General features: G+C 36.5%; 1 protein-coding gene across 3 annotated transcripts in view; it reads right to left on the bottom strand.

Moving 5' to 3' along the window:
• SEC24A (SEC24 homolog A, COPII coat complex component) overlaps positions 1-21,237 on the bottom strand; it is a 106,858-nt gene that overhangs the window by 36,705 nt on the left and 48,916 nt on the right. For 2 of the 3 annotated variants that reach the window (XR_010319338.1, XM_064276451.1), the window contains exons 5-13: positions 19,051-19,211; positions 18,591-18,763; positions 17,683-17,785; positions 16,789-16,915; positions 11,590-11,699; positions 8,308-8,420; positions 6,424-6,542; positions 1,836-1,891; positions 551-757 (exon numbers count right to left, since the gene is read on the bottom strand). Coding sequence is in view for 2 of the 3 variants with exons in the window: in XM_064276451.1 (XP_064132521.1) it covers positions 551-757; positions 1,836-1,891; positions 6,424-6,542; positions 8,308-8,420; positions 11,590-11,699; positions 16,789-16,915; positions 17,683-17,785; positions 18,591-18,763; positions 19,051-19,211 (1,169 nt within the window). In the remaining variant the exon portion in view is untranslated. The other variant, XM_064276455.1, reaches the window with a different exon arrangement.

Raw genomic sequence — 21,237 nt, 5'->3', positions numbered from 1 at the left:
TTTTTTGGTTTATATACACACACACACACACACTGTATAAGGGGCAAAGAAATTAACGATTCAAGGTCACACATCCAATAAGCAGTGGAACTTGGGCAGTCTGACTCTAGGACTGATACCATTGTAGTATACAGCCTTTCTCACATAATCTTTTGCAAAAGACAGGTCTTGAGCATTAAGTTTATATGCATAAGGTGCTCAAATGCAATCCATGGCAGTCAACATACCAAATCGTGACTATTCCTAACTGGTCATTTGGGTTCTACTTTGTCCCTAGCAAGCATATTGTTTTAGTCTGCCAGACTTTTCTATCAAAGGCAGGTTGGATTGATAGTGGCCTGCTAAAAATCTAAAAACAAGGGAAGGGTAAATCAGGTTAGAGAATAATAGAATAGGATGGGAATGTCTACATAAAAGAGAATCTTTAACCATTCCCTCTTCTCCGCAATTGAAAACACACACACACACACACACACACACACACAACAGGCTCTGCAATCAAAGGGCCTGAGTACCGACATAAATCTTACATATCTGATAACTTTCTAACCTTAGCAGATGATCTTTGGTTGGGTTCCTCTCGTGGTTTCAGGGCTCCCATTCCAAGAGTTGGGAGTTGTGTTTGAAAGACAGACATTCGACCACCAGTTGGGGACATCAACTTAAAGGCAGCCTGAAGTGCAGGGCCCAATGCACTCTGGGTCTCCAGAGTCTTGTTAAACATTTGTGGCAAAGTTTTCAGTAAATCTTGGACAAGCTTGTGAAATAAAGCAAGAAAACTCAAGAATGTTACAATTAAAAAAAAATTTTTTTTCACCCTAAGTCAGTAATATAACAGACAAGACATTAAATCATGATGATGGTCAGAGAATCTACAGACAGTACAGTAAACAATGAAGTTGGTCAAATGACAAGAAAGCCATTTTAAGTCAACATTATAAATTGGCAAGCAAGACAAATCAAAATTGGGGCCTTACAGTTCTTTCACATGCAATAGTCCAGCAAGACTATAAGTCCAAAATTTATCCAAAAGAACCACCCCAGTTTAGATTTATTTTAATGCCATGAAATATGGCCTTCTCAATTACCTCTACACACTTAATTCTTTTCAAGTTTCAAATGAATTTAACTCTTCCCTCTTGCAAAATCTAAAATATCCAGTAAATTTGCCAACTAGCAATACCACTACAAAAGAAAAACAAAATGAAAAACAACTACCTATTCAAGTTAGGTTGTACAAATAAATAGAGTTAATGGGAAAAAAACACTTTCCACCATTGCCAACAGCTGAGACCATAGACTTGCTAGTTAAAATGTTACCCCTACGGCATATATGCATGTACAGGGTAGACAACATCCCCCCTTCAGACACATTCTGTTCACCTCTCACTGTATTATGTCATGGCAATTTCCAGGCAGGTAATAAGAGTTTCTTCTGAACTGACCCCAATGACACTCTGTGAATCAGAAAAGCAAAGGGCACTGAAAGCAGCCTAGCTAATGTGCTTCTATGTTGTGACCAGAAGCTTTATCTCAGCAACCCTCCCAACTTCCCAAATGGCTGGCAAGACAGGTTTCCTTCAGGTTTCCCTCCTTTATGGACTAGGCTTATTTTCTACCCTACCATAAATAACTTGCTACATACAACTTAAAAACAATCAGCTCAAGGGCAAACTTGAGAGCTGTTTAATCTGATGAATTTTAACTCTGATCAAATATAAAATGCTATGCATCTCAGAAATGTCACAGAAAGAAGCAAATTTTTAAAGTTCATTTCAAAAATATATTACTTCAATATTTCAATTAAACATGTCAGGGAGGAAAATGTGCCTTACCTCTTTACTTTCATTTAAATTTACTAATAAGTTCTCTGGCATAGGTATAAAAACATCTGAAAGAATAAATAAACATTCATTTTAAACAAATTTTCATTGTTTAAGATGTTTCAAATTAACTACTCCCACATATAAAGAAAAGCCACCTCCTCCACTCTTACAGTACTGTCTACTTACGTCCCAAGAGCCAACAAAAGAACACCGATTCAGCTATTCATTGCATCTTATCTGCTTCTTGTCTGCTACCTTGTAAAAGCCCAATTAAAAAATGCTGATCTGTAAGCACTCCAGTAGGGTCTGTGCAACTGCTCTGCTTCCGAGGTTAAAGATAATTTAGAATCCCAGATTACTACCTTGCTTGGCTTGGAAGCCAGTCAAAGACACACTCTTGGCATTTAAAAAATATGTTGACTAACAAAACACACAAGAATGCTATGCTTTTACACAGAAGTAATAGAGCTAACCAATAGCACTGTCATTCAAAAAGCAGGTGCTTTCTCGTAAAGGGAGCCCTAGTGACACAGTTTTTTTTAGTGACACAGCAGTTAGGAGCTTGGCCGCTAACAATAGATTGGCAGTTGGAACCCACTAGCCACTCTTTGGAAACCCTACGGGGCAGTTCTACTCTGTCCTATACAGTTGCTATGAGTTGGAATCCACTTGATGGCAATGGGTTTGGTTTTTTGGTTTGGTTTCTGATAAGAAAGGCTCCCATCAGCCTCTACTAATGGGACTACAAAATTAAGTGAATAATAAGGTATGCTAACTGAACACATCAAATGAATTTCTCAGGATTCGAATTTATTCTTGCTTAGGAATTAAATTCCCTTCCTTAGATGGAAGCAATCTGGGAAAGTAACATGGGTGGTGGTGGACGATTACAAGGGTCTCACTTTCTACATTTCTGCACTGTTTCGGATTACAAAAAAATAAGGCTCATTATCAAGTTTTGTATGTTAAAATTAAAAAAAATAATAATAACAGCTGTTTTAAGATACAATTCACACACCATAAAATTCACACTTTAATATTTAGAGTTTCAAAACCATCACCACTACGTAATTCCAGAACCTTTTATCATCCCCAAAATTAACCCCATAAACATTAACAGTCACTCCCTATTTCCCTTTAGCCCCTTATGTCCAAGCTCCTGGCAACTACTAATCTATTTTCTATCTGTATGGATTTGCCTATTTTGGACATTTCCTATAAATGGAATCATATATGTGGACCTTTGTGTCTAGTTTCTTTCACTTGGCATAATGTTTTCAAGGTCTATCTGAGTTGTAACATCTATCGGTGCTCCATTTGTTTTTTTTTACCTTATAATATTCTATTGCATGGTGTTATGGATTGAATCATGTCCCCCAAAAATGTGTGTCAACTTGGCTAGGTCATTGATTCCTAGTATTGTGTGACTGTCCACCATTCTGACACCTGATGTGATTTTCCTGTGTGTTGTAAATCCTGCCTCTGTGATGTTAATGAGGCAATATTAGAGGCAGTTATGATAAGGAGGCAGGGCTCAATCTACAAAATTAGGTTGTATTTTGAGTCAGTCTCTTTTGAGATATAAAAGAAAGACGTGAGCAGAGAAATAGGCAGACCTCATATCACCAAGAAACAAAAAACAAGAGAATAGTGGTCCTTTGGACCCAGGTTCCCTGTGCTGAGAAGCTCCTCAACTGGGGAATACTGATGATAAGGACCTTCCCCCAGAGCAGACAGGGAGAGAAAGTCTTCCCCTGGAGCTGGCACCCTGAATTTGAACTAATAGCTTCCTAGGTTGTGAGAGAATAAACTTCTCTTTGTTAAAGCCATCCACTTGTGGTATTTTTGTTATAGCAGCACTAGATAGCTATGACATATGGATATTTTACCTCTTCATCAGTTGCTAGACATTTGGATTGTTTCCAATTTTTGGCTATGCTACTATGAACATTCTTGTACAAATTTTTGTGTAGGCATATGTTCTTAATCCTCTTAGGTATATACCTAGGAATGGAATTCCTGGGTCATAGGGCAACTCTGAAGGAGCCCTACTGGCACAATGATTAAGTGCTCAGCTGCTAAAGGAAAGGTCAGTGGTTTGAACCCGCCAACAGCAACTTGGGAGGAAACACCTGGTGATCTGTTTCCGTAAAGATCAGAAACTAGGAAATTCTATAGGGCAGTTCTACTCTGACCTATAGGGTCACTATGAGTCATAATCAACTTGACAGCACATGGCAACAACAACAGGGCAACTTTTTGAGGAACTACCAATTGTTTTCCATAGTGGCTGCACCATTTTACATTCCCACTAGCAATGTATGAGGGTCCCTGTTTCTCCACATTCTTGCCAACAATTGCCATTGTTAGTTTTTTTTCCCATCATCCTAGTGGGTGTGAGGCTCCCTGGTGGCACAGTAGTTAAGAGCTGGGCTGCTAACCAAAGGTCTGCAGTTTGAATCCCCAGCTGCTCCTATGAGGCAGTTCTACTCTGTCCTATAGGAATCCACGCAAGGGCAACAGGTTTGATTTTTGGTTTAGTGAGTGTGAAGTAGTATCTCTTTGTGGTTTTGATTTGCATTTTCCTGATAAATGGGATGTGGAACATCTCTTCATGTGCTTACTGGCCACTTGTATATAGAGAATATTGTATATTGAATAAAGAAACACCTATTAAAATCTTTTGCTAATTTTTTAACTGGGTTCTTTTTTTTTTTTTAGTTGTAGGAGTTTTCATATATTCTAGGTAAATCCTTTGTCAAACACATGATTTGCAAATATTTTATCCCATTCTGTAGATTATCTTTTCATTTTCTTGATTGTGTCCTTTAAACACAAAAGTTTTTAATTTTTAGGAAGTCCAATTTATCTATTTTTCTTTAGTTCCTTGTGCTTTTGGTGTCATAGCTAAGAAACCGTTGCCTAATCTAAGGTCACAAAAATTTACTTCTGTGTTTTCTTCTACTGGTTTTATAATTTTAGTTTCACACTTAGGTCTATGATCCATTTTAATTTTTGTATATGGTGTGAGGTAGTGGTCCAAATTCATTCTTTTGTAATATGGATATCCAGTTGTCCCAGCACTATTTGTTGAGCAGGGTAGGCTGCTTTTTGAATAAAGCACTATACTCTTTAGCCTTAGAAAATAACAAAAAACCCAAACCCAAACTCATTGCCATTGAGTTGATTCCGACTCATTAGCGACCCTACAAGGACAGACTAGAACTGCCCCATAAAGTTTCCAAGGAGTGGCTGGTGGATTTGAACTGTTGACCTTTTGGTTAGCGGCTGAAGCACTTAACCACTGCACTGGCAGGGCTACAGAAAATAACAAAAGTTAAATCAAATGAAATGTTCCCACGCTCCAGTTATTAAAACAAACAAACAAACAAACAAACAAACCCAAACCCATTGCCGTCAAGTCAATTCTGACTCATAGCAACCCTATAGGACAGCGTAGAATTGGCCCCAGAGGGTTTCCAAGGAGCACCTGAAGGATTTGAACAGCCAACCTTTTGGTTAGCAGCTGTAGCTCTTAACCACTATGTCACCAGGGTTTCCCTTCCAGTTATAGACAGTCATTAAGTACAGAAAAATGGGGAAAAAAATCTACCAAATAATAAATTACTTGGGCACAGTACAGTTTTGTTTAGCTTGATACCTATGATATCTAACCAAATGTACTTTATGAAAAATATTGACTCAAACCACAGAATACTAAGAGCTGAAAAATATCTTACAGATGAACCAGTCAAGTCTCATTTTATAAGAGGCTTCCATGAAAGCCTGTAATCCTAAAACTCCACAAGCACCACATTTTTTAGCCTGATGCAATCAAACAGAAATATGACATTAAACAGCTTTCACATCAGTATTCACTTATGGCTCATGAAAATCTTACCACATGAATAGATCTAAATACACACTTTTAAACTTTAAAAAGAATAATCTTAGATCTCAACTCTAATTTATATATATATACACACATACATACATATATATATACATACAAACACACATTAAGATGTTGCAGGAGAAAAAAGATATAGGGGAAAATAAAAAGGCTCCTCTGCCCACCCAGTCCATCTAGTAGTTCCCCTCTTCATTTTTACTGACATCATCCTGTTTATTTCCTTCAAAGTAATTAACTCAATGTACTTATAGTGTTTATTTGATTACTCGTTCTTTGTCTTTCTCCTCTATTAAAAGATAAGCTACACACTGGCAGGGACCTTGTCTGCCCTGTTCACTATTATAGCCCCAGAGCCACAGTAAGCATTCAAATACTGAATGAATGAATGAATGGGAAAAAGGGACAAAGAGATCTTAATTTAATCTGAGTTCTAACATTAACTTGTTCATGTTGCCTTGTTCAGAATTCATTTTACTTCCATAACGCTGTTTCCTACTCTAAAAAATGAGATATTGAATTAAAGGATTCTTACAGCTCTAATGATCTTATGATTTTATATTCAGAATTTTGCTTAATATAGTAGAATCACACTATATACTCCTTAATTTGTCAAATAGTCATGAAATATTTCTAAAGCCAAAATTTCCTAAAGCAGTTCAGTAATTTTACATATATAACATATACCTTCAATATCTGAAACTACTAGCATCTGAGGTTGAGAGAGACCTTCTTGAAGACTGTAGAAATGGATTGTACTGTCAAATGTTATGAATCCGATTTTTGTTCTAGTGTTACCAGGAAGCCTAAAAAAAATTAAGAGTATTTTGTCAAATTTTCCCATACATATGTAAATAAAATATCTACTAAGAGCTACAAGCAAATATCTAATTTAGCATTATGGAAGTTGACCTAACATAGACAGAAACAATAAGCCCAGTGTCTAACCACCCTGAAAACACACCTTACTCAAAGTGGAAACACTACACATAAGCCAAACAATCAACAAAAATCAGCAATAACTCAGCAAACCAAAACCAATTACACTAACATAAACCTGCAAACGCTGGTAGTGTAGTGGTTAAGTGCTACAGCTGCTAACCAAAACACTGGCAGTTCGAATCTACCAGGCGCTCCTTGGAAACTCTATGGGGCAGTTCTACTCTGTCCTATAGGGTCACTATGAGTCGGAATCAACTCGACAGCAATGGGTTTGGTTTTTTTTTTTTGTAATATAAAGCTATATATAGTTATTTGGAACCATGGTGGCATAGCAGTTAAAGAGCTGCTGACCAAAAGATTGAAAGTTTGAATCCACCAGCCACTCCTTGGAAACCCTCCAGGGCAGTTCTACTCTGTCCTATAGGGTCACTAGGAGTCAAAATCAACCCAATAGCATCGGTTTTTAAAAATATAATTATTTAAATTATATTTTCTATACAAATATTATATTAATAATTATTAAAATATTAAAATAAAAATACTGATAAATATTATAAAATTTTGCAGATGATCTTAACTTATTTTATGAAAAATGCTTAAAAATTACTATATGCCAACTTTAAAATGTAATATAAATTCAGGTAGTGCATCTCTTTGAAAATTTTGCCCAAATCTCTTCTTAAATTGTTTAACACATTTATTAAGATCAAAAGCAGCAAAGCATCTGTTTTAAACAACTTAAATATGTGAATCTACAGTTTCATAACAGGAAAGACAAAATTGGTTTTCATCCTTGTTCCTCATCCTGGAGTGAGTGAGTGGACTCTCTTATCAATAGACAATTACCTACACACAATCTACAACATTAAAAATGCACATACTGGTAAGAAAAATAATGCCCTTTTCACCAGAGTCAGGGAGTTACTCCCTTTCTGATGAGATCTGGTCCTTCACATACTTCCGTACCATACAACAGCACTATATTTCATTACACTGAAAGGTCACACTAGCTCTTATGAATTACACTAAGTATCTAAGCACCATTTAAAATACAGTTATTTTAAGAGACGTAAGAGATATGACAACCAAATGCAATGTGTACACATTGTTTGGATTGTGATTCCAACGAACTTACAGTAAAAACACATTTTCATATAACAGGAATAAAAAATTAACTGGGTATTAGATCATCATAAAATTATTACTAATTTTATCTGGTATGATACTAGTATTGTAGTTAGGGCTTAAAAAAAAGACAACCCTAAAGTATTTACAAGTGAAATAACATACTGTCTGAGATCTGCTTTAAAATACTTAAGAGAGAAATAAAAGTGTGTGTGGAATATCAGATGAAGCAAGAACAGCAGAATGGTGGAAACACCCAAGTTGGGGGACAAGCACAAGTGGAGGTTCCTTACGCTATTCTTTCTACTTACTATACGTTTGAAATTTTTTGCCATAATAAAGAGTTAAAATAAAGTAACGTTTCTAATGGAAAGTGAGATCTAAGATAACAAGTGATTTACATATAGTTAAAAAAAAATTACATGATTATTTTTGTATTTTAGAAACTATTTGTTCATTTTGCAAACAGTTAATTTCAGATTTAAGCTGAATTAAGACACTTACAAATCCAGATTGTCTAACAAACTCTGGCAAACTGAATTCAAATATCCAGTTTCAACTGCATTGTGAGACACATCAAATACGAAGAGGTACACGGGAGGTTGAGGTGGTCGTAACTGAAGAAACGAAAAGGATCTCGTTAAATACATTTAACAGATTAAATTTACACTTGTCTTTGCCATATAACTAAGATATTGTGTTCAAATACAGTAAAATAAGCATTATTTCAGATTGAGTGGACACTACAATAGGCAATAAAGGATAAAAAATATAGAAAGAACAGAATTTAAAAACAGGTAAAACTGTTTACAGATGTAGTTAAGACAGACAAATGAGCACATGACTGCCATTAAGTCAGAAGAGTGTCTTCTCTAGGGCAGGAAGGCGAGGGACTGAGATGAGAAAAGCTTCTGGGAGTATTGGCAATATTCAATTTTTGACGCAGGTGATACTAATACAGATGTTTATAATTATTTGGTAACCTGTACATTTATGTCTTGTGGACTTTTGATACATGACCATATTTCACAATTTAGGGAAATCATAGTTCTAAAACTGACAAATCAAGTTAGCTTCAGCTGGTAATTTAACCAACACATTTTGGGCAGATTCCATAAAAATGTAATACTCTGCATTTTAAACTTGTAAATTCAAAGATTTATTTTCAATTCCATAAAAAGCATCAAATATCCAAAATCAGAATTGGGCATGTAGTCTATTAGCTTTTATATGTATTTCTATGTATCATTACTTGCTGAATTCATAGAACCTGTCAAGAGGTAAGCCAGAAAAGAGCAAAAATCTTTTGCTATAGGCAAGTCTCCAAAACAAAGGGAAGGTCAATTCAAAAGAAAAAATACTTCTGCTTTTTGGATTTAATTCAACGAAGGAACAATTACACCGTAGAAAGCTACTACTAACCACTAAAGTGCCACAAGATGTTTTCTGCATTGAAACTTCTCTGTAGTGAAAAGAGACTGACACCTTGTAAGTTTCACAGTCAAAAGGCCTCAATTGCCCAGATAGTGAAACATAATTCAACAAAAATAAGCCAAAATAAAACATTAAAAGTTGGTGTCACACTGACTGCTCTGACAGGGATCACAATAGAGGGTCCTGGATGAAGCTGGTGAAAAATGCAGAACAAAATTCTAACTCAAAAAGAAAGACCAGACTTGCTGGCCTGACAGAGACTGGAGAAATCCTGAGGGTACGGCCCCTGGACACCCTTTCAGGTAAGTAATGAGGTCACTCCTGAGGTTCACCCTTCAGCCAAAGACTGAACAGGCCCACGGAATGAAACAAGACTAAAGGAGCACATCAGCCCTGGGGCAGGGACTGGAATGCAGGAGAGAACAGGTAAACTGGTAATAGGGAACCCAGGGTTGAGAAGTGAGTGTTGACACGTCATGGGGTTGTTCACCAATGTCATAGAATAACATGTGATGTAACTGTTTGATGAGAAACTAGTTCTGTAAACCTCCATCTAAAGAACAATTAAAAAAAAAAAAGTTGGTTTTAGTGTCCAACCAAACACCTCATGGGATTTGGTTGTTTGGTTTGGAGGTTTAAGGTCATGCTTTCACAGGACATCCCTGTTAATTGGGCTAATAACATATTTAGTGCTTCTGTTCTACCTCTTAGTTCACTGTGTAGTACCAGGGGTCTTAAAAGCTTACAAGCAGCCATCCAAGGCACAACAATTGGTCTCTATTCACCTGGAGCAACAGAGGAAGAAGGAGAGTCAGGATATGGAGGAGGACATGGAATGTGTGACTAATTGTTTCCATGAACATCTGCCTCCTTTGCCATGAGGCCCGAAGAACTGGATAGTGCCCAGCTACCATTACTGAACATTTTGATCAAAAATTCCATAGAATACTCCTGATCGAAAAGGGGAAAATGTAGAACAGAATTTCAAATTCTCATGGACTTTAGACTTTCTGGAGCCACGAAGGTTGGATGAATCCCTGAAACTCTTGTCCTAAGATAACCTTTAAAACTTAAACCAAAAACATCCCCTGATGTTATCTTAAAAATGAGTAATAGTTTAGCTTAACTAGTAAAAAAAGGCCTGCCTTGAGCATTATGCTCTTTTAAAAACTACCTATATGGGATCAAAATGATAAAAGAAACTTGAAAGATTAGATAGGAATCTTAAGGGGACAGTGAGTTTATGTGTTCAGAAAAGGAGGGTGAGAATGGTTGTAGAATGCAATCAATGTCACTGAATTCTACATGTAGAAACTTGAATTGGTATATGTTTTGCTGTATATATTCTCAAAAACAAGAAAATAAACAAAATTTAGAAGAAAAAAAAACGTTGGTGTTAGGTCTTATTTTCATATTCTCCTTTCCTTGGAGGCAATTATGGCATTGTCAAAGAGTAACCAAACCAAAGGGTCTGGATTTTTACGCAAGCTCCACCATTTAATAAGTGATGCTTGGCAAATAAAATAGCATTAGCAGCATTTCCCTAGCTTACTTCAGAGCACTGTTTGTGAGCATCAAAACTATGAAGTGCACTGTAAAATCTAAAGTGCTAATTAAATGTCAGGCATAATTATTATTATTATTTTTAAACGGCAAGACCTCAGATACTCACACAAGTGTATGAAAGTATTTACAAGAGGATATATGTCACAGCACTATTTGTAACAGAAAAAATCAAAAGTGACTTAAAAGTAATTATGATCCTAATATTTTATATTGCAAATTTCTGGACAGTCACATAACACTTAAGTGGAACTTACACACACTTTTACTTTTCAAACCTACCCTTATACATGAATTAACTACTTTTACAATTTTTTTTTTATAAAAACATATAATTTTGTTAAATGATATATTGTTCTGAATAAAACCCAGTATTATGCTTGGTGGAAACCCTGGTGGCGTAGTCATTAAATGCTACAGCTGCTAACCAAAAGGTCAGCAGTTCAAATCCACCAGGCACTCCCTGAAAACTCTATGGGGCAGCTCTACTCTGTCCTATAGGGTTGCTATGAGTCAGAATCGACTCGACAGCAATGGGATTCTTTTGGTATTATGCTTGGTAAAGTAGAAGGTCAGCAAAAGAGAGGAAGACCCTCAACGAGATGGACTGATACAGTGGCTGCAACCACGGGCTCAAGCATAGCAATGGTTGTAAGGATGGTGCAGGACCAGGCAGTGTTATGTTCTGCTGTACACAGGGTTGCTATGAGTCAGAACCAACTAAAACACACCTAAAAACAATAAAAACATTTTGAAATCAGCATACTGTTTAAAAAAATGAAAGCTTACCATATATTCTGAAGGAGCCATAAACTCAATAGTAGCATTTTGTACTTCAGGTCTTCTGTGAGGTTCTCCATAAACTCTGGTCAAAGGGTTGTACAGAAATTCTTCAGGAACTATGTAAAGGTAACAACACATTATGATGAAACTGACAGGATTAAGTTTAATACACCTTGCATTTGGGTGTATTAAATCCCACTTGTAATTACAGGATTTATAAATAATTTAAATAATTCCATATAGACTATATATAAAGAAATAAATACATGATTTTTGAGTTTCAATGGATGTGGGACTAAATATGTCTTGCTTTTACAACTATATATAGTGGATCCCTGGTGGCGCAGTGGTTAAGAGACACAGCGCTAACCAAAAAGTCAGCAGTTCGAATCCACCAGCTGCTCTTTGGAAATCATATGGGGCGGTTCCACTCTGTCCTACAGGGTCGCTATAGGACGGCGACCTATAAGCAGTATACTCATTTTAATCAGTATACTCATTTACAACTATAATCACTACAATTTCTCTTTTCCTATCTCCTGATAATCTTTTTGTCTTCATTTCTGCTAAAGTTGCTTTTCTAAAATAGCTTGAAAGGATGACCAAACTTATCAAATGCAAATTATTTTCTTAAATGCCAAGATTAAACTTTATCTTAAATTTCACAACTGTACAAGGATAAAAAAAAAAAAGAGAGTTTTTTTTTTTTTTTAGTGACTTCTTATTTGACATATGAAATTCACAGGCTGGTTGGAGCTAGCAGACTCCCTGGGTGGCACGAATGGTTAACTGAAATGTTTGAGATTTGAACCCACCCAGGCGTGCCTCAGAAGAAAAGCCTGGCAATCTGCTTCTGAAAGTTCATAGCCTTAAAAACTCTATGGAACAGTTCTATTCTGCAACACATGGGGTCACCATGAGTCAGAATCAACTTGACAGCAACGAGTTTAGTGTTTTTTTGTTTTTGGTGGGGTGACTGGACCTAGAGTGCTATGGTAAAAATACTTCAGAGATTAATGTCATAGGGTTTAGTGAGTTTCATTTACTAATGAGACCTTTATGGAACATGAGTTGCCTACCTATTATAATACACTAGTGTTCAAAGAGTATTTTCTCAATTATCATTGCATTTATCTTCCTAGTAACTTGGGATGTTTAGAAATTCAATTCCCTATGTACCCTAATAGATTAGCTATAGTTCATTAAATGGTCTATATCTCTATATAAAAATGACTTCAATCCTTATTATAATTTCATTTTGTATACTGAAGCACATACACATTTTAAAGGTGTACTAAACATTATACATCCATCTGTAGAATTACTATAGTTCTTTTTCTATTCTGACTTTCTTAAAACACACACACACATATAAAGAATAAAACTAGTCTTTAAAAAATCTTATAGTCCTCTTTTTTCCAAAAGCTATTGAAATTCCTTCCAAACAGACCTAATCTTCAATGTACATATAATCATATCCTTTTTTCTCTAAACCTAAGGAAATCTTGTAGGTTAGGTGATACGCTTCAAACGTAAATTAAGTTGTGAAACAGTTACTGAAAGAGATATTCTCCTCCTCAATTACTGAGAAAACTACATTCAACTAACCTTCTAAGCATTGCCCACCTCCCTTCATACAGCAGTGAATGAATTAGGCAGCTATTCTGTGGACTTATTCTCTTTCACCCTAGAGAAAAGGTATGGGATATTTCTAAATAAAAATATTTCTTAAAATAATGGCTTAAATAATACCATGAAATATACCATTTATTATATACTCAACATAATAAATATAAAAAAGTGGTTTCAGGGTAGTATTTTAACTTTTTTTGTTTAAAACGCATAAAGCTACAAATGCATAGAAAAAATTTAACAGTAATTATCTCTGTGTGTCTGTCAGTTTGTCATCCTGTGGGGGCTTGCATGTTGCTGTGATGCTAGAAGCTATGCCACCAGTATTCAGATACCAGCAGGGTCACCCATGGAGGACAGGTTTTCAGCTGAGCTTCCAGGCTAAGACAGACTAGGAAGGATCGGGCACTCTACTTCTGGAAAGAATTAGCCAGTGAAAACCTTATGAACAGCAGCGGAACACTGTCTGATACATCGTGGGAAGATGAGCCCCCCAGGTTGGAAGTCCCTCAAAAGATGACAAGGGAAGAGCTACCTCCTCAAAGCAGAGTCGACCTTAATGACGGGGACAGGGTAAAGCTTTCGGGACCTTTCATTTGCTGATGTAGCACGACTCAAAATGAGAAGAAACAAATGCAAACATCCATTAATAATCAGAACCAGAATGTATGAAGTATGAATCTAGGAAAATTAGAAATCGCCAAAAATTAAATGGAATGCATAAACATCGAAATCCTAGGCATTAGCACGCTCAAATGGACTGGTATTGGCCATTTTCAATCAGACAATCATAGAGTCTAATATGCCAGGAATGACAACTTGAAGAGGAATGGTACTGCATTCATCATCAAAAAGAACATTTCAAGGTCTATCCTGAAGTACAATGCTGTCTGTGATAGGATAATACTCATACACCTACAAGGAAGGCCAGTTAATATGGCTATTATTGAAATTTATGCACCAACCACCAAGGCCTAAGATGAAGAAATTGAAGACTTTTATCAGCTTTTGCAGTCTGAAATTGATTGAACATGCAATCAGGATGCATTGATAACTACTTGTGATAGGAATGCGAAAGTTGGAAACAAAGAAGGCTCGGTAGTTGGAAAATATGGCCTTGGTGACAGAAACAACGCTGGAGATCGAATGATAGAAAACTGCAAGATCAACAACTTCTTCACTGCAAATACATTTTCTCACCAACATAAATGGCAACTATACACATGGACCTCGCCGGATAGAACGAACAGGAATCAAATCGACTACATCTATGGAAAGCGACAATAGAAATCTCAACATCATCAGTCAGAACAAGGCCAGGGGCCAACTGTGGAACACAACATCAATTACTCATATGCAAGTTCAAGATGAAACTGAAGAAAATCAGAGCAAGTCCATGAGAACCAAGATACAACCTTGAGTATATCCCACCTGAATTTAGAGACCATCTCAAGAATTGATTTGACGTGTTGAACACTAACGACCGAAGACCAGAGGAGTTGTGCAAGGACATCACACATGAAGAAAGCAAGAGGTCATTGGAAATACAGGAAAGAGAGAAAAGACCGGAATGGATGTCAGAAGAGACTCTGAAACTTACTCTTAAACATCGAGCAGCTAAAGCAAAAGGAATAAATGATGAAGTAAAAGAACTGAACAGAAGATTTCGAAGGGTGGCTTGATAAGACAAAGTAAAGTATTATAATGACATGTACAAAAACCTGCAGATAGAAAACGAAGAGGGAAGAACACAATCGGCATTTCTCAAGCTGAAAGAACTGAAGAAAAAATTCAAGCCTCGAGTTGCAATGGTGAAGGATTTTATGGGGAAAATATTAAACGATGCAGGAAGCATCAAAAGAAGATGGAAGGAATACACAGAGTTATTATACCAAAAAGAATTAGTCGATGTTCAACCATTTCAAGAGGTAGCATATGACCAGGAACTGATGGTACTGAAAGAAGAAGTTCAAGCTGCACTGAAGGCACTGGCAAAACACAAGACTTCAGGAATTGACGGAATACCAACTGAAATGTTTCAACAAATGGATGCAGCATTGGAAGTGCTCACTCGTCTACGCCAAGAAATATGGAAGACAGCTTCCTGGCCAACTGACTGGAAGAGACCCATATTTATGCCTATTCCCAAGAAAGGTGATCCAACCAATGTGAAAATTACAGAACAATATCATTAACATCACACGCTAGCAAAATTTTGCTGAAGATCATTCAAAAGTGGTTGCAGCAGTATATCAACATGGAACTGCCAGAAATTCAGACCTGATTCAGAAGAGGACGTGGAGCCAAGGAAATCATTGCGATGTCAGATGGATCCTGGCTGAAAGCAGAGAATACCAGAAAGATGTTTACCTGTGTTTTATTGACTACAAAGGCATTCGACTGTGTGGATGACAACAAATTATGGATAACACTGTGAAGAATGGGACTTCCAGGACACTTAATTGTGCCCATGAGGAACCTGTACACAGATCAAGAGGCGGTTGTTCAGATAAAACAAGGGCATGCTGAGTGGATCAAAGCTGGGAAAGGTTTGCGTCAGGGTTGTATCTTTTCACCATACCTGTTTAATCTGTTTGCTGAGCAAGTAATTTAAGAAGCTGGACTATATGAAGAAGGGGGCACCAGGATTAGAGGAAGACTCATTAACAACCTGTGTCATGCAGATAACACAACCTTGCTTGCTGAAAGTGAAGAGGACTTGAAGCACTTACTGATGAAGATTAAAGACCACAGCCTTCAGTATGGATTACACATCAACATAAAGAAAACAAAAATCCCCACATCATGATAAATGGAGAAAAGACTGAATTTGTCAAGCATTTCATTTGACTTGGATCCACAATCAACATCCATGGAAGCAGCAGTCAAGAAATCAAAAGACGCATTGCACTGGGCAAATCTATTGCAAAGGACCTCTTTAAAGTGTTGAAAAGCAAAGATGTCCACCTTGAAGACTAAGATGCACCTGACCCAAGCCATGGTATTTTCAATCGCATCATATGCACGTGAAAGCTGGACAATGAATAAGGAAGACCATAGAAGAACTGATGCCTTTGAGTTGTGGTGTTGGTGAAGAATATTGAACATACCATGGACTGCCAAAAGAAAGCACAAATATGTCTTGGAAGAAGTACAACCAGAGTGCTCCTTATAAGCAAGAATGGTGAGACTGCATCTTAAATACTTTGGACATGTTGTCAGAGGGGATCAGTCCCTGTAAAAGCACATCATGCTTAGTAAAGTACAGGGTCAGCAGAAAAGAGGAAGACCCTAAACGAGGTGGACTGACACAGTGGGTACAACAATGGACTCAAGCAGAACAACGATTATAAGGATGGCACGGAACCGGGAAGTGCTTGGTTCTGTTGTGCACAGGGTTGCTATGAGTTGGAACCGACTCGACAGCACCTAACAACAACAACAACAATTATTTCTGAGTGGAAGGATTACAGGTAAATAAGAGGTGCTTGGTTTTTTGTTTTACCTCACATCTGTAATATCTGATTTTCCTACAATGTAAGTAGAAGTTTTTTAATGTTTCAAAATACATACCATCATTGACTCGGTAACATAAATTACACTTCCATCTCTTTTGGTCAAGAAAGCTGACAAAAGGGTTGATGTACGTCCTGCATGAACGGCATCTCACAATTGTACTGGAGGTAACCACAGGCAATTGCTAAAAAAACAGAACTAATTTTTAAAGGCAGTGATCATCATGTTTAAAGGTCAAACATTCATCTATTCCTTTCAAATAACTGTTGAATATATAATTCTGGAGGAAAAAACCTAGAGTAAAAAGATGTGTTCAAACTGCCACACAAAAAATCATGTAGCTGAAATGGATTGATTTTAAACTCTATTGTTTTTCTTCAGGATTTCTCCTTAAATTTTGCCTTTGAACTAAACTTTGCAATCATGCTATTTAAAACCTATCTTGCATATTAAACATTCAAAAGTCTTAACAAAAATTAGTAAAAGAAATAATATCCTATCACAATAAGGAGGTCTGTTTTGGGAGTCACCCCACTCAGGCACTGATGTACTTAAGGCTACATAACCAGGAGCCAAGGTCTTAGAGCCTTAGTACAAAAGTGCAACAGCTTCCTTAATAACCCAATTCTACCCCAAGGACAGCAGAACTGGAGGATTGGGTAAAGTATTTTAATGGATAAATAACTTGTAACTTTTTAAAATAGTACATTTCTTTAGTTTCTTCCAGTTAACTGTTCAGTATCTCTTGGCTTTTTCAACAATATGCTTATTTTGCCCTATTTTGAAAGTATTTTTGGTAATAAAATTTTGGAACGAGATGCAAATAAAGAAATCAAGTTCCTAAAGATATATCAAAATAATTGTATACTGGATTCTGGCACTATTACAGAAAATTTCCTTGTCACCAAGATAATTTTCCATAAGGCATTTACTTTTAAAAGTGAAACATACCACTAGGTCTTTGAAAGGATGAAGGAGCAGCCCCAAAGGAAGTTTGGCTTTATTCAGTAAGGCCTGAGTCTGAGGAATGCTAGTCAGGGTGCATCGAAATAACCTATGTCAAAATGAAAAACATCTGTCAGTTGCTGCTATGATTATTTTTGGACCAAAAAAAATTTTTAAGGTAAACATTTTAACACTGGATCAGATAACAAATGACAAATTTCAATAGACACTCTCAAATGTTATCCTATTAAAATATTTAAGTTTACATCCTATTCAGAAATAGAGTAAAAGTTATACTTCTATATTAGTTAGCTAAAATACAGCCTCTTCATGGCTTGTGCATAAAACAGTCTAGATTATCAAATGACTTATTTTTCTTTATATACGACTAGATTATACTGGAATTACAAAGAGAATGACCCAAATTTGAAAATTCAAAGTTAAGCTTATTACTGAAAAGTTAAATTTTGCTGTATGTTCTAAAAAAACTATTTAAAGATAACAAAGTTCAACTTACCAAAAACACATTCAAACTCAAGAGTGAAATTTTCAGGGAGAAAAGAGTATTATACAAATATTTGTTATATAAGCAATTTAAAATGGGACCAAATAAAGGATTATATAGACTCAAATTCCTGTACTTTCCACTTTCTTTGAAGAAAGACTGTAGCCACCATAATGATAATGAATATCATAATCCCATTAGAGCTGATAAGAATAACAAGGGCAGCAATCAGTTCACAGGTGAAACCCAGTTTCTCGACTTAGCACATTTCAAATCTCAATTAAGTAAGCAAGTAACAAAGTTTTGTTTTCTAGATGCAAAACTACTTTTGTAAATTAATATACTTGTGCAGGAAGCTAAAAAACAAATCTGAAAAACTTTTGATAAGAAATACTGTTTGAAGCCTTACTCTGGGTTACAGTTAAGTTTCTGGATGTCTTCATGCAAATTTGGAACCGGAGGCTGCAAAGGTGTTGAAGGGAGCATGTTTCTTTCTTGAAGAAGATTGATGACTCTTAGACCTTCTGGATGTAGACTTAATCCACTCATGTTTGCAGTTAAATGATTAGCACCTAAGGGAGTCTACAGATAAAAAATTTCTAAGTAAATAACCTTATAATGTCTTCAGTTGAAAACAAGCGTTTAGGGACTTAGTTATTTAATTTCTCTCTAAATAACAAAACTGTAATCTAGATTTCCTTGTCAATTTTTTGATTCTGAAGAAGGTAAAAGAATAAAGGGCTTATTAAATATTCATTATTATTCTAGTTGACTATAAAAATATTCAATACAACTTCCTAAAGCCTTCTTCATGTACATAGCAGTTAAAACCAAAAGGGGGAAGATACGGAAAAAAAAAAAAAGTTTACCTGAGTAAAGGCCTGTGGCCCACTTGGGTAATTCAAGGAAGAGGGTGGCATTCCAGTTGTACCAGTTGGTGGTGTGTTCTGATAGCCAGGTGGTAGGGAGGGATATGAATATCCAACACTTCGGCCCATTTTGGGATTCTTATTCATAAGCTGTGGTGTTGCTAGAAACAAGGTAACTTTTAAGTTCTATTTTATACTCCAGAATACTTCAAATCGACACATTAAAAACCAATTAAGCTCCCTCAGGGAACACAACAGAGAACCCCTGAAGGAGCAGGACAGCAGTGGGATGCAGACCCCGAATTCTCATAAAAAGACCAGACTTAATGGTCTGACTCAGACTAGAAGGACCCTGGTGGTCATGGACCCCAGACCTTCTGTTGGCCCAGGGCAGGAACCATTCCCAAAGCCAACTCTTCAGACAGGGATTGGACTGGACAATGGGTTGGAGAGAGATGCTGGTGAAGAGTGAGCTTCTTGGATCAGGTGGACACTTGAGACTAAGTTGACATCTCTTCCCTGGAGGGGAGATGAGAGGGTAGAGGGGGTTAGAAGCTGGCAAAATGGACACGAGAAGAGAGAGTGAAGGAAGGGAGCAGGCTGTCTCATCAGAGGGAGAGCAACTGGGAGAATGTAGCAAGGTGTAAATAAGTTTTTGTGTGACTGACTTGATTTGTAAACTTTCACTTAAAGCACAATAAAAATTTAAAAAAACACAAAAAACGAAAAACCAATTAAGACAAGAAAAGGCAAATGTTTAGAGACCAAAGTTTATTAGTGGTTACCGGACGACAGGAGGAGGGGGAAAAGGGGTGTTAACAGTGATGGAAAACTCACATTGATTAATGGCATTACAGTCGATTACTGTAATTGCTGTCAATTACACCTGTAAAAAGTTGAACTGGCAAAGGTTGTGTGATATATTTACAATGAAAAAAAAAAAGAGTAGCTGCTGAGTCTGCTTATGTACAATCAAATATGTCATTAGATTTGGTTCCTTGTTTTGGAGGTTTAGGGTCATGGTTTCATGAGACATCCCAGTTAATTGGCCTAATAACGTGTTTAGTGCTTCTGATCTATCTCCTAGTTGGTTGCATAGTGCCTGGGGTCTTAAAAGCTTACATGCAGCCATCCAAGGCACAATTGGTCTCTACTCACCTGGAGTAACAGAGGAAGAAAGAGAGTCAGGAACAGGAGGAGGATATGGAATCTGTGGGTAACTGCCTTCATGAACAACTGCCTGCTTTGCCATGAAGACCAGAAGAATTGGATGATGCCTGGCTATCATTACTGAACACTGTGATCAAAGATTCCATAGAAGAATCCTGATCAAAAGGGGGAAAATGTAGAACGGAATTTCAAATTCTTATGGACTCTAGAGTTTCTGGAGCCAGAGAGTATGGATGAGCCCCTGAAACTATTGCCCTGAAAGAGTCTTTAGACCTTAAACCAAAAATATCCCCTGAAGTCATCTTAAAGCTAAATAGTTTGGCATAACTTGTGAAAAAGTCCTGCCTTCAGCATTGCGCTCTTTTAAGAACTGTCTATACGGCATCAAATTGACAATAACAATTCAAAAGATTAGATATGAACCTTAGGGGGTGGTGAGTTTATGTTAATGAGGGAGGAAAAACTCAGAAAAGGAGAGTGAGAATGGTTGTACAACTCAAAGAATACAATGTCACTAAATTGTACATGTAGAAGCTACTGAATTGGTGTTATGTTCTGTTGTGTATATTTTCAACAACGATAAAATAAAATTTAGAGGAAAAAATAGGTGATTATAATTCCAAAACCCTCTGGATAATTTAATACTTTGATTTATCAATTTTATATAAGACAAATAGTAGTAACAACTATTTATATTAACTACATTAATCTAATTAATGTAGCATATAGCTATAAACACACAAAAAGTAAGTTTGTATAGTTAGTTTACCATGCACTAAATTTCTATTCAGGCTAAAATTCTGATTCAAACAACTTTAAATGAAAACATCCCAGATGTTCAACTTATGAGACTAGTTACATAAACTTTAATAGATATAACTGATAAATAGTGCCCTACAGTCATAATATGATAATAATAAAGTCCATGATCCCAATTCTAGAGGAAAAAACAAAACACTAGGACAAAATCTAAATACATGGAGACAAAATGTTAATAGTAGGTAGTACTACACGACA

Source organism: Loxodonta africana, chromosome 2, assembly GCF_030014295.1.
Source record: "Loxodonta africana isolate mLoxAfr1 chromosome 2, mLoxAfr1.hap2, whole genome shotgun sequence".
Taxonomy (NCBI): domain Eukaryota; kingdom Metazoa; phylum Chordata; class Mammalia; order Proboscidea; family Elephantidae; genus Loxodonta; species Loxodonta africana.
The sequence above is the reverse complement of the archived record's forward strand: the minus strand, read 5'-3'. Positions and strand labels throughout refer to the sequence as shown.